The sequence below is a fragment of the Epinephelus moara genome, chromosome 6 (genome assembly GCF_006386435.1).
Source record: "Epinephelus moara isolate mb chromosome 6, YSFRI_EMoa_1.0, whole genome shotgun sequence".
NCBI classification, from domain to species: domain Eukaryota; kingdom Metazoa; phylum Chordata; class Actinopteri; order Perciformes; family Serranidae; genus Epinephelus; species Epinephelus moara.
The window spans coordinates 19,780,037-19,793,694 of NC_065511.1; the positions used below are offsets into that span (position 1 = coordinate 19,780,037).

Sequence of the window (13,658 nt, forward strand, 5' to 3'; positions counted from 1 at the left end):
TGATGTAAAAGTATAATATTTGCCACTGAAGGGAAACACTCAGGTAAAGTACATGTCCCTTGGATTTGTACTTCAGTGCACTAGTAAATACTACTTAGTTACATTCCACCAGTGGATAACTACAACTGCTATTCACAGTAGTATCTTTTATATTACAAAGTAATCACAGCTGGTAATCCCTTGTTAATTGCCCATCTTTCTCTGTACACATCTCAGGAATGGGGTTAATCTTTCATAAATCCACCTCTTGACCTCTGACGTCTATACGTTTGTTTCTGTGTCATTCACTGTTGATGAATGACTGAAACGGGAGCACGGGCGAGCTTAACATTTACACTGATTTACCATGTTGATATATATAATTACACAGTAGTGCCCTCTCTACTAGAGTAGTTTGTAATTCTGTCCCCCAGGCGCACTACTCACTCAGCAGTGTGAAATACTACGTAATCCCCAGGGCAAACTAGGAAGAAACTGGATATGAAAAGGAAACATGGTTTCTCCCAACAGTTCTGTAAGCTAGAATTTCCTGGTTCCACATATGAGTAAATCTTAATGTCTAAATAACACACAATCACTTTCACGATTTTTAATGTTTAAACCTATGTTCATGGGGTGTGATGTTGCAGCAGGTGCATCGCTATGCTTTGAAAACTGAGCCCCACACTGGTCAGGAGTGAATAGTGGAGAAGCAACAGTATGCTGCTTTGGATCAAATGATATTTAAGGGGCTTCCTGTTTTGAGCCACGCAAATATTTTAATGTTCAACTAGATTACTCGAGGAAACAATGATTAAGAGTGTCAGGTCACAGTGACTGTACTGTAAACACCTACTGTACTCGAATCTCTACTCTGTACTGTACTCTTCTAAGCCAAGTCCACGACACAATGGACCTTAAACTAACCATACACTATACTGCTACACAAGACAGTGTGGAAAGGGCCTGTGTGTTTTTGCACGTAAACATGCACATACACAACCAACCTTACCAAATATGCTTACGAAAGACAGCACACACATGCACCTAAGCACAAGCTCAGGGAAAATCCTACACACACACACACACACACTCTCACACATACACACATGCAGACATGTACAAACAACAACAAACACACACACAGTCAAGCATGTGGCAAGCAGCAGCAGCTGCAGTGTGTATAATTAGAGTGTTTTGAAAGCTGAGAGTTGGAAAGCAGGACTTTCACCTGCAGACTGTGGAGTTACCATGACAACCAGCTGTCAGCATAGCTAACTTTATAATGCCAACTACATTATATATGTATATGTAAGGCTGGTGACCTGAAGATCATGAAGAAAGACAGTAAAGAAAGTGTGGGATACATTCACTCATGCAAACCTCTCTCAGAAGCAATACATAAGATTCTCTCTCACCCACGACATAAACGTCCATAACACATGTACAGCAGGTTATGCAGAAGGGTACATATTGTAACACAACGATCACTTCACAGTATGATAAGATTCTTGGCTTTCAAAACCTTTTTTCCATCTCACTGTCGATTCCAACTGTTGTGGAACAGACACGCCCAAGTGGGATTTCCCAACAAAAAAAGCTCCAAGTGGCGTCCTTCAATATCTAGTTGAATATATGTAACACAGATCTACATGTAAAATCTAAGCTATGTGGAAGTACAAAGTGCCAAGTACAAAATAGTTTTAATATCAAGCAACAGTCATTTGATAATCAAAGTTTGTCAGGAGAAAAACAGAGCAGTATGTTGACACTGTGACCTTCTTCATGCTGCCAGTTGACACGCTGCATCCAGAAAGTTGATTTCCTGCCTCCATCTAGTGGAGAAGATACAAAGGTGCAGAATGTGCGGCTGAAAGCTTAGATGACACTTGAATCTGACATTATCTAAAACAACTTTTTAAATTAATTACAGCTTCAAATGGTTAATTTACAGCTGTGAGTTTTGTGAAAGATTTACTTTCAGTACCAACACTAGACTTGACTATAGTGACCAACGCTGCCTGTACTTTGCATACTTTCTGAAGAGCATAGGTTGTAGGCTCAAGACTACCTGACTCATAGACAGCATCACATGTTTTCTTTGAAACGATTATTTTCTGTTTTTATCACTGTTTAAAGGAGTTCCCCAAGGTTCAATCTTGGGTCCTTTCTTGGTCACCATGTATATTAACAATATTACATCCCCTGTAACAACATTCACATCTATATCATCCACATCTTCATCCAGATCCTCTCACTCACACCTTTTGATTGTTCCAGAGGTCAGAGCTAAAAGACATGTAGATGCAGCCTTTGTTAATTATGCCCCTAAAGTCTGGAACAATCTGCCTGAAGGTCTTAGAGACACATCTTTTTATGACTGCTTTCTCCTGAAATATATTTTTAACTGATGGTTGGTTTATCTTGTCTTAGCCCGTAGTTTTAATTGAATTTTACTTTATCTTTTATTACCTTTTTGATTACCCTTTATCTTTTTTTCTCTATCACAAATGTTTTTGATTGGCTGTTATGTTCAGCACTTTGTGTTACATTTTATGCATGAATTGTGCTAAATAAATAAAGTAATAATAAAGTTATTATATAGAGCCACAAATATTGTAGATGATAGTTTGCATATATTACCACTCTGAATGCTCATACTGAGAGGGTTTCAGAATATAAATATCTTGGTATCTGGCTGGATTGAAAAGTTAAACTTAAATTTCACATTAACACACTTGTCATCAAGCTGTGATAACAAAAAAAAAAAAGAATATTTGTACAGACACAGAATTTATTTTTCTGTGCTCTGTAAGAAGCAGATAATTAAAGTCGTCTTCTTGTCTGTCTTGGATTACAGTGATTACAGTGTTATCTATAGACATGCCTCTGCCTCCACTCTTAAACCCCTAGAATCAGTTGATCATGCTGGCTCACTGTCGCACTGTCATGGTTTACTGGGACACTTAAATAGAAAAGAGCCAATGTTAATGTAATTTGTAACATGTGCTTTTCCTTCTATAAAAAATTGAAATCTCAGCTGTGAAGACGACCTTCCTGAATTTATTTTTTCTTGGGAAAAAAAAAAAAAATGTTTTAATATCTTTGGATGTTTTAAATATTCCTACACAGGCTCACATGACGTGGCAAGAAGATTTTTAAAGCGTTATAATCTATTCTCCAAGTTTAAAATCACATAATTCTTTGGATTCTGTAACTTATTTGGCACTTACTTGACCCACTGCCTAAAACCTGAGCAAATTGGCCTGATTAAAAACATGCAAAGAAGGCAATGAGCAACCAAAGAAGAAATTACCCAAAAAATTAGCAAGAAATTAGTAAAGAAAAAATTAAAAACAATAACATTTGTTTCAAAAAAGAAAGAAAGTAAGTTAAAAACAAACAAACGAGGAAATGACCTGGAAAGAGTGCTTAATATATATATATATATATATGTATATTTATATACATATACATATACATACATATATATATATATATATATATGTATACTTATAATAATCCAGTACCATAATTTTTTTTTTTAATAATTGTCTTTTTTTTTTCTTTCTGCAGTTTGTTGGACATTTCTTACCAAATTCCTTATTGCCCTTTTCCCCATGTTTTTGAAATAAATTGCACCAATTTGCTCAAGGTTCAAAGGCTCAAATACTTGCAGGCATCTGAAAGCAGCACAAGAAAAATTATGTTGCTCCAGGTTTCGAAGGTTAAATGCTTCCAACCTGATGAGAGGTGGCCTCAGAGCTGTACTCAGTTCAAAACATGACTCTATTAAGCAATGAAACCTCGGTTTTGCAAACATTTTGTGTCAAATAATCTTCTAGGAGTAGCCCTAATCTCTTAAGGGTTAAAATTCTTTAATGGCACTTTACTCTTGACAACTGAATAAGGTCAATATATTGATTGTGTTCCTCATAGTTTCATGTTTCACAAGCATAATGTCCTGTTTGATCAACTGGAAGTGCTTCCTCGATAAAACTGCTGCAGGTATTATCTTCATAGAATTGGCAGAAGTTCCTCCTGCACACAGACTAAATATAGGTAGAATTATTGCACGCTTAAACTGTTGTTGTATTAGACAGTTACTGCTGTCAGGGCGTTTTTATATCGATGGCTTTAAACACACTGTAGAACACAATGTAAGCAGGACAAAGTTAATGTTGCTGGCACTGTCAGATCTCTTTGTAAAATAGGTGACACATCAATGAATGGAAATGACCACCACACATGCCCCACAAAATGGGATAGTGATCAATGGTGAAATAGGCTAGCAGGCCAAAGCTTAGTCAGGGTTAGTATGATGTAAAAATGGCTTCAGGCTGACGTGAGGCTGAGTAAGACCCATCTGCTGCCCTCTGCTCTTCAGCTACCACTAAATGGATTAAGTCTGCTGCGCACACAGCTCTCATCTAGCTGTGTGTGTGTATGTCATCAAGGCAGTGGTGGCATCATGTCTTAAAGAAGGCGCTCACAGTGCAGTCTGCTGCGTTTCCGCTCAGCCAGCTGTTGCTGTCTGCTGTGTCATCCACCTGCTACTGTCTAGACACCATCATGATTTAATACATTAGATGGAATACGGAATATCCTGACAATAACTGTAGTAGCCTATATATGTCGGCTGCATGCTGATACTGTTGACAGTCACAATGTTGAGGATTTAGTGTTGTGCTCAGGGCTACATGACTGAAGGGATAGCACTCATTCATTCGATTCCCTGACACTAATCCCTAAACCTTTGACCTGCTGCCGTCACAAGCAAAACACCATTTAATTTAAGAGCAATTAAATTACCATGGACAGTGCAAAGCAATTTGTACGTGTGTTTACTCTCCCCAGAGCCACACAATTCTGATACATTTGTAAACTTAAGAGAGAATAAATCATCAAACCTCTCACACTTAATAAGCCTTTAAAAGACAGCTGTAAGTCAAGACTTCAGATATTACATTTTCACAAAGATATAAGTGGAAGTACTGCCACTAAAGTGTGTTACAGAGCAATGAAACATCTGGTCTATTGTCTCAGTGTGTTTTGTATCTGAAAATCTATTTATTCTTCATTCCACAACTTTTGACGAATAGCCTCACACCGCCTAGTAAAGTGATAGTTAGATTTTCTTTAAACTTTAAGAGTACTGCACACTTACAGGTCCAGTGTGTAGGATTTAGGGGCATCTTTTGGCAGAAATGGTATACAATATTTATTACTATATTTTCATTAGTGTGTAATCACCTGAAAATAAGGATCATATTTTTTCATTACCTTAGAATGAACTCAACTCCTACATCCTCTATCCTCGATCACTTGACTCGGAAATCGATCGAGACCCGGCATCTTGTAGGACGTCTCAATACGTTAAATGCACTCGGAGGAGTCGAGGAGAGAGGAGGATTTCAGAGGGGAGCGAAGCAAGGACACACGAGTGCCACCTTTGCGGAGGCCTTTTACTGACCAACAGTTGCTGACTGCTCTGATACATCCCAACATCACTGGAGTTTCATACAGAGTGAAGACAGATAACAGATTAAACTCAAATGTATCACTGCCATGTTTTATTTTTTATTTGTTCTCTGATTCACCATTGAGTTAAAAATCTGAACAAGAAAAGGAAACAAATGACTTTCTTCATTTATTAGAAAGATTTTTCTCTTCACGATCTGTTATTTCCGTCATCAACTTTAATTATGGATACAATCAGAGTCAGAGAGTCTGTCTGTCATTAAGAAACACTTTGACATCAGTGACCGTCATTTCCATTCAGTCACACTGAGGCTGACCATTCCTGAGCGTCGGGTTGATGAGTTACAGAATTTTAATTTTCCCTGAAACATTTGACCTAATAAATTATTTCCAGTGTTCAAAGACATCGCGATCATATTCTAGGTTATTAAATAATGAACTCACAATCAGAATATCAATAAATACAGATGCAAATAATGAATAAATCATATAAACACATTGTGTGACTGAGCAGGACACAGGACATTTTATAAATACAGAACACAGGTGGTTGATTAGCATTGTTCTAAACTATGCAGTGTGTGGAGTTAGGCTCAGACCTGGGGATGACGTTAGATTTAAATCAGAACTCCTCAAACTGCTTTGAAAGGTCCATGTAACCTCCGCTTCTGCAGATTTGTTTTGTTTTGTTTTGTATTTTGTATGATTTTATTTAAAAAAAGAAAAACAACTATTTCAAACCAGGAAAAAAAAATACAAAAATTTATTCAGAGATTAGCCTATGTTTTAGTTATCAACTATGCCATTCAATGCTACTCTCAGACAACTGGTCCAATTGACAAATCCAATCTGTTTTCATTTTTATAGAGTATTTGGAATCAGAGTATCATCAGCAATGGTATTACCTCACTCCTTCACAGAGACACAACAATTACCCATGAGCAAGCCAAGTCCATCTTTAAAAAGTGCTTTAAGATTAAGTTAGAAGAAAGTCAAAGAGTATCATGGCTTTTTCAAGGTTAGACTAACCTACTGTGCTTGTAGGATGTAGGATTAAAGTTATAGACTGTTCCTTTAGACTCTCCGAGTTAATTTGATCTGTAGTGCTGTACAGGAGCAGCATGACGTACAGGGACTTCAGAGTAGCTGTCCAAATGAAGGTAATGCACTAAGTTAGAAGGAGGGTCAAGGTGAAATGAACTGTAGGGAGCAGAATGTTTTTCCGTGAGGAACAGATGGCACGTTGAGATTAGACAGCTGACCTGCACACGGCTTGGCTGATGGTGTTGGTGTGTTCCCCTGATGCCCCACAGCAAAAAATAACAAGCTTTACCTGTGATATTAATGTAAGTTCCTACCAATCAAGCTTATAACAGGACACTTCTGGTCAGATTTATTTCCCAACATAATAGTCTGGTTGTTTTCAATACATTTCAGTTTTTGCGCATGATACATAAGACAAACCTGATTTTAAGGGGAAAAAAACGTAATTAAAGTCTAGAAACGCATTTCATGATCATGACTCAAAGGATATTTTGCTCAAAGTATCTTAAAATGAATGGAAGCTTCACAGTGACGTTGTATTTTTGCATTGGGGATGTCCTTTGTTAATTCCCTGCAGAAATCTAGTGCTGTCTCTGGAAAGCAGCAGCCTGAGGTCAGATTAAAACTGTTAGCCACGTGTGACCCAGGTTGGAGTTAGGGCTTAGGGACAGATCAGTGACTGAGGATATATAAACCAGCTCAAACACTGAGTGTGTCACACACCAAAATCACTGTTTCTTTGAGGTCGTCTCTGACTGCAGGACTGGCAGCATCAAGAAACACGAAATAGGAGGATAATTAATTTGCTTTAAAATCAAAGAGGACTTTAAGGATCAAAGATCTCCAGAGGACATTTGCTCTGCATCTACTGCACATCTCCTTTATCTCTGTTGTGGTCTACTCTGCATCAGCAGCCATGGTACTGGAGGACAACGAGTGCGACTCTGTCTTCGAGCCTCAGATCACTGTGAGTATCCAAGAGAGATTAAGTTAACCTTTCTGATAGATTTACGGCTGCAGATGTATCCTTGTGCAAATTTAAATGACTTTCACGTCAACACACACACACACACACACACACACACATACGTGTTTTCAGGACATAACAGGACTTATGACTAAAATGTGAAAAATGGGGACATGCCTTTCCCAAGGTCCTAGAGGCCTGGGAATCAACACACAATAAACTGTAAATGTATATCTTCAGCTACAAACACATACAGCAGCGTGCATTATTCATCTAAATTTGTTGATTTGTTTTAGGAGGAGCATGTAGAGACTCAGTATGGGAACCTCCACTGCATCATGACAGGAACTCTGAGGGCAAACCGCCCCGTCATCCTGACATTTCATGATGTTGGACTAAACCGTAAGTCCCAACTCTCTCTGTGTGTACAATAGCCTAGTGTTTGTAATATTTGTACACTGCACACAGACATAATATACCTATATGGTAGGGAAAAATCTATCCACATTAAGATTTGTATATCACAGCTATCTTATTTATTTGTTTAACAACAGAAACCAGATTTTCTATTTTATTTGTGTATCTGAAGACTTGTTGAATTAAGTAAAACCTCATCTCTTAGTTGCATGGAAGCATCAGAATATTCTTTCCTATATTTATTGCCCTCTAAACAACATTTTAATCCAAACTTAATGCACACTTTTTAAATGATCTGATACATTTTCATTTTCATAAATTCTTGTGTTATATTTTCTATGTTATGTTCCACATCCCTATCAGCCTTTATCACTTTTGTGATTTGTGTTGTGTTTTTATTCTCATAGACAAGTCTTGTTTTGAGGCACTGTTCAACCATGAGGACATGCAGGAAATCGTCAGACATTTGCCAGTTTGTCACGTCGAAGCACCAGGACAACACGAGGGAGCCAAAACTTTGCCTTCTGCGTCAGTACACTGTCTTTAATACTCTCAGTCTGACATATATTAACATTTCATGCTGTATTTACATTATTTAACATGAGCTCATAAGTGATTAGATCTCGCACCTGCTGATGGTTATGTTGACGTCTGACCCCTCAGATATACCTACCCTTCCATGGACCAGCTGTCTGAAGCACTGCCTGCTGTTCTCAAGCACTTTGGGTGAGTCCATCTGATACTTCATAAAAACTTTTCAGTTGGCCTTTCATGAAAGGTTAGGATATTTTCAACATGTTTATTCGCACAGCGCACTAGGACTTATCTCCGTTTTGACCTTCTGTCTGTTTGCGGTGCAGGTTGCGCAGTGTGATTGGACTGGGAGTTGGAGCTGGAGCCTACATCCTGGCCAAATTTGCTGTGAGTTCAAATCTCATCTCTAAACCCCATTTGAACCTCAGACGGAGAGCGTCTGACACCTAGTTATGCATAATTTTTTATAGGTCTACTATTATTAGCACATATCCTTACTTAGCTGCTGCTCCTCCTGGTGTACACAGGCATATACGTACATCAGACCTATACCAGAGCTATCAGATCTTTAGCTACGCAGATACAGTTGCAGTTGTGGTGCCAGAGGTGGGATGACACTCTTTAAAAAACTGATAAATTTAGTCTTCGCAATCTGTAACAGCAGCCATGGTATCCATACAAACCTCTAGACAGGGAAGAGAAAGACGACATCCATGAAAATCTGTGGCTGTAGACATGTCCCCTTCAGTATTTGGAAGATATGTGCATTTGTAACCCTAAAATAAAAACATATAAGTGGCAGAAGACTTTTATTTTGACAAATTACGCCAGAAAGTGATGTGAAAAAGGCACAAATTGGTGCATAAAAATTTAACAAAATTAAGGAAATTAAGTATTTGATGCTCAAAATTTTCTAAATTTTCTTATGTGTCCCCCACCCCAATGTTAAAGTAAAACCTTTGCTCTTGAAGGATGCAATCTGTTTGTCTAAGTAACATGAAACACTCAAAAATTTAATTAGATAACTTCCAAAAAACATGTTGGTAAGTGTTCATGAGTGGTTGAAGCCATATCACTAACCGTTCTTCTGTGTTTGTGTTTGTGTGTGTGTAGCTGAATCACCCTGATCAGGTGGATGGATTGGTCTTGGTCAACATCAATCCCAGCGCTGAAGGACTGATGGATTCTGTTGCAAGCAAGGTCAGCAGTGTGTGTGTGTGTGTGTGTGTGTGTGTGTGTGTGTGTGTGTGTGTATGTTGAATAAGATCATAATCTGTTTCAAATATTAGGTTAATTACAAGCCATACAACTAACTGTATTGATGTATATTAAATTACATTTGACTGATTCAGACACTTCAGTTTAATGATGCTAGTATTAGTCCCAGTTCTGCCACAAGAAGAGTAATGAGAGTGTTTGTCTTTGTGATTAATTCACCATTTAATGATTATCGTAAACCGGCTGTAACATAAATACATTGTTTTGCATGTGTCATAGATCACTGAATGGACCCACACTCTCCCCGACACAATCATCGCACACTTGTTTGGAAAGGTAAGTTATCAGGCTTCGATGATTGCCTTCAGTTACCATGACAACAGAAGTGGGAATACATATCTTCAAACACTAAATGTCGTAAAGACGTCTTGTAAAGACGTCTTAATATCGCTCTAACTTTCTAATGCGCTCTTTCCTCTCTGACTGATTGTTCAGGATGAGATCCAGACCAACCTTGACCTCATTGCTACATACCGTCACTACATCACAACAACGATGAACCAGTCCAACGTGAGTCAGTTCCTCCGCTCCTACAACAACCGCACTGCTCTGGAGGTGGAGAGGCCCATTCCTGGAGGAAACATCAATGTCAGGACCCTCAAGTTAGTACCATCATTAACCTTTAAAGAGGGCAGGAGTTGAACTGTAGTTAGAATAAAAACTGGTTCAATCTGTGTTTGCAGTTGTGATTAAGACGGCTAAACTTACTCTACACTGAAAGGTGGCGACATATTCCTGCAGAAAAGATATATATGAGTTAGAACAATAATCCCCTCACTGATCTTAAGATGCTCACTACTCACTCGCTCTGTCAGTCCTAACTATTTCATCTGTGTATCTGTTGGTTTACAGATGTGCCAGCCTGCTGGTCGTAGGAGATAATTCTCCTGCTGTGGAGGCTGTGGTCGACTGCAACTCCAAACTCAATCCCACCAAGACCACACTGCTCAAGGTAACCAAAAGGGGAAGCAAACAACCAAATGATTATTTTTTAAAATTGAGAAAACTTTGGATGACATATAGTCAGCCTGTGAAGAAGTGTTCTGTTATTGTCAAATGAGAACTTACAGTAAAACAGTTTTACCTTGTAATTACCTCAATGGAAAGTCTATTAATTTAAGACCAGGTATAGGTTTTATCACAGACGGAATCTTTAACTGACCTTTGCACTTTGCTCTTCTAGATGGCAGACTGTGGCGGACTTCCTCAGGTGGATCAGGTAGGCTGTGACATTTTGTCGGATACTCCACTGGCAATACTGTAGAATCTGCGCTCCTGATTGGTTGAATATATATCCAATACTCCTTTTCTTTCTCTCCACAGCCAGCTAAAGTGATTGAAGCCTTGAAGTATTTCATCCAGGGCATGGGATACTGTAAGTCACCATTAGTTAACCTTCAACTATCTTGATCTTAATTTAGAGTCATAACATGTCAGAGACCAGTATAGGACGCTGGTTCCCAGCCTGGTGGTCGAGACCCCCATTCGGGGTCGCCAAAACTTCACAGGGGGTGAAGAGGCCTTCTTGATTTGAAGGGGTGTGAAAAAAAACTTAAAAATATGTATATCCTCCTGAGACCCTGTGTCGGACATGCCATTTTGGGTTTACTTGACCTTCTACTTCATTCTACTTAACTGAGACCTGTTGTCCTCGTTCATGGGCACTTTTTTGTGCCATCTAGTGGTAGTAAGAGCACAATACACTAATCTATGTAAAAACCAGACGGCAGCCATCCCTGTCAAGTCAGTCTGCAGCCGATCCCGACACAAAAGTGGACAAAATCTGATCAAATTTTATGGCTGAAACTTGTTTATTTATGATTAATAATGCTTGTAGTTTGATATGGCAACAAATTTGACTGATTTTAGCAACAAACTACGACACAATTAAGAAGGAAGTACATTGAGACTTTATTGTCATCTTGTTTAAGGAGGCTGGGACTTAATTATTGTTAATAATGTTTTGGTTTTCATATTTATTGGGTCCTACTGATCCCAAATAGCTAGGAGACATTAAAAATCCAAACCAAACAAAACTTTGGGTCTAAGGAGGATATACAATAGGCCTATATCTCAGCATTTCACTCATTTATGTGAAGAAAATGTAATGAAATTGTTATTTTTAAAGTTTAGATTATTATTCGAGATATAAAATCTCACAGAATAAAGGCAGAGTGAAGACCTGAACAGAAGATGCATTCATAGAGCCTGAAGTCTCTGTGAAACAGCCTCATCCTGCATTAGAAAAGTGCATGGTTAAAATAACCACAGCAGAGCTAATAGAACAATGGTCGTGTGTCTGAGAGATTACACAAATAAATAAAACAAAATATGGGATACATGTGACAGACAGCAAATTGAAGTTCCTAAAAATGTCCAGAAAGATCTCTGGAATAAAATTCACAGAAAAAAACCTGCTTAAAACTCATCTCATTGCTCATTTTACACACATTTCCTGCGATAATTGCGCTCGTTATTTAGGTAATTGTACAGTTTTAGTTGTTCTGAGATATTATTGTTATGCATTGAATATAATATGAAATATCCATAAAATATGTCACTTTGTCAAGGGTCAGTATACTAGATGATAGATAAAGGGTCCCTCAATTGTGCTGTAGCTATCAGTTGGCAAAACACTGTTAAATAAACTCTCATTAAAGACTGATGCAGTACAGCACAAACCTCTCCCTCCTCTTCCTCCAGTGTCCAGTGCCAGCATGACCAGACTCCGTTCACGGACGAGCTCCAGCTCCAGCATCTCGTCCTACGAGGGCTCCCGGAGCCGCGCGCACACCAACGACCTGCAGCGTGGCCGGATACACTCGCGCGGCACCGAGGAGAAGCGCGGGCGCTCACACACTGACGTCTCCATGGAGAGTATTTCCAGCAGTAACGTGGACCACATCATCACAAAGTCAACTGAAGTGGCATGTTAGAGCGCACTCTGCCCTGAATCCCTTACACTTAAATCAAACCATACCTCATTATCTCCACTTTGACAGCCTCCCTCTGTCATGCCCTTTCATCTGCACTATCTCCAGCTGAAACGTCACAGGTCCTACCTCCATGTGACTTTGCTCTACCCCCTCTGTATCCTCTTTCCTTCGCTATCCTTTCATCTATTTAAGCATCCTTCCCTGAGTTTGTCTTTTGGCATTACTCTTAGTCTCTCCATCCAATTTTCTTCATCTCTATCAGCCTCCTCCTCTTCTCTGAACTCTTACTGTATGTCTCTACCTCTGCATCCTTCTTTACTTTGTTTTATATCCCTGCCCCTATTCATGTTCTTGTTTCTTTCTTTTCCTCTTCTCACTCTAGTAGCTGAGATTCTTCCTTATGCTCCAATATTTATCATGATACACACTACATGAGGAAAACATGAAGCTGAAATGTACTGAATGAAAATGTTCATAGATGTGTATCCATATAATGAAGATGTAAAGACAGAGTATGTTATAGTGTGAAAACGGGATGTTCATAACTGTAGGAATGTGTATTGATTATATGCAACTGTGACAGCTGTGTGTTCTTGGCCGCAGGATTGTGTTATGGACAAAAGTTTTAGATCACATGATGTTTTAAATATGTTTAGGAATTCTGTGTAAAATAACATCAAGACATTCAGTTCAATCACTAAAAACAGATGACCTCCTGTAAGTATCTCTTGTGTTATCAGTGATTATACATGATACTGTAAATAATTATCTAGCTGGCTTTGATTTAATAAAACTACAGATGAAAACAGAACGTGTCTGACCTTGTAGATGACCTACAGCTACAAAATGTTTTAAATGACAGAAACAGTTTCTAAATAGGATTATGATTGTTACAGTATAAGAGCAACATAATTTCGGCAAATATTGCTTTCAGCTTTCTGTCATTAAGAGAGTCACCATTCTCAAGATTGGAAAAAAGGTGATATCCCTGGCTCTGCTACTTTAATCGCTACCCTTTAAAA

The 13,658-nt window shown here is 38.5% G+C and overlaps 1 protein-coding gene across 1 annotated transcript; it reads left to right on the plus strand.

Moving 5' to 3' along the window:
- Nucleotides 1-7,188: 7,188 nt before the first annotated feature.
- Nucleotides 7,189-13,445, plus strand: LOC126392378 (protein NDRG1-like). The gene is made up of 12 exons (XM_050047747.1): nt 7,189-7,471; nt 7,768-7,873; nt 8,296-8,416; nt 8,552-8,614; nt 8,749-8,809; nt 9,536-9,622; nt 9,920-9,976; nt 10,136-10,302; nt 10,553-10,652; nt 10,884-10,919; nt 11,024-11,075; nt 12,404-13,445. Exons 1-12 carry the CDS (start codon nt 7,421-7,423, stop codon nt 12,634-12,636), a joined length of 1,134 nt encoding a protein of 377 aa, XP_049903704.1. The 5' UTR covers nt 7,189-7,420; the 3' UTR covers nt 12,637-13,445.
- Nucleotides 13,446-13,658: the final 213 nt, after the last annotated feature.

Excerpts from the sequence above, each read along its gene's own strand:
- LOC126392378 (XM_050047747.1), top strand. The coding sequence starts at position 7,421 with ATGGTACTGGAGGACAACGAGTGCGACTCTGTCTTCGAGCCTCAGATC. Across the intron at positions 8,615-8,748 it reads GCTGTTCTCAAGCACTTTGG|GTTGCGCAGTGTGATTGGAC; the intron begins GTGAGTCCATCT and ends TTTGCGGTGCAG. Across the intron at positions 9,977-10,135 it reads TCGCACACTTGTTTGGAAAG|GATGAGATCCAGACCAACCT; the intron begins GTAAGTTATCAG and ends CTGATTGTTCAG.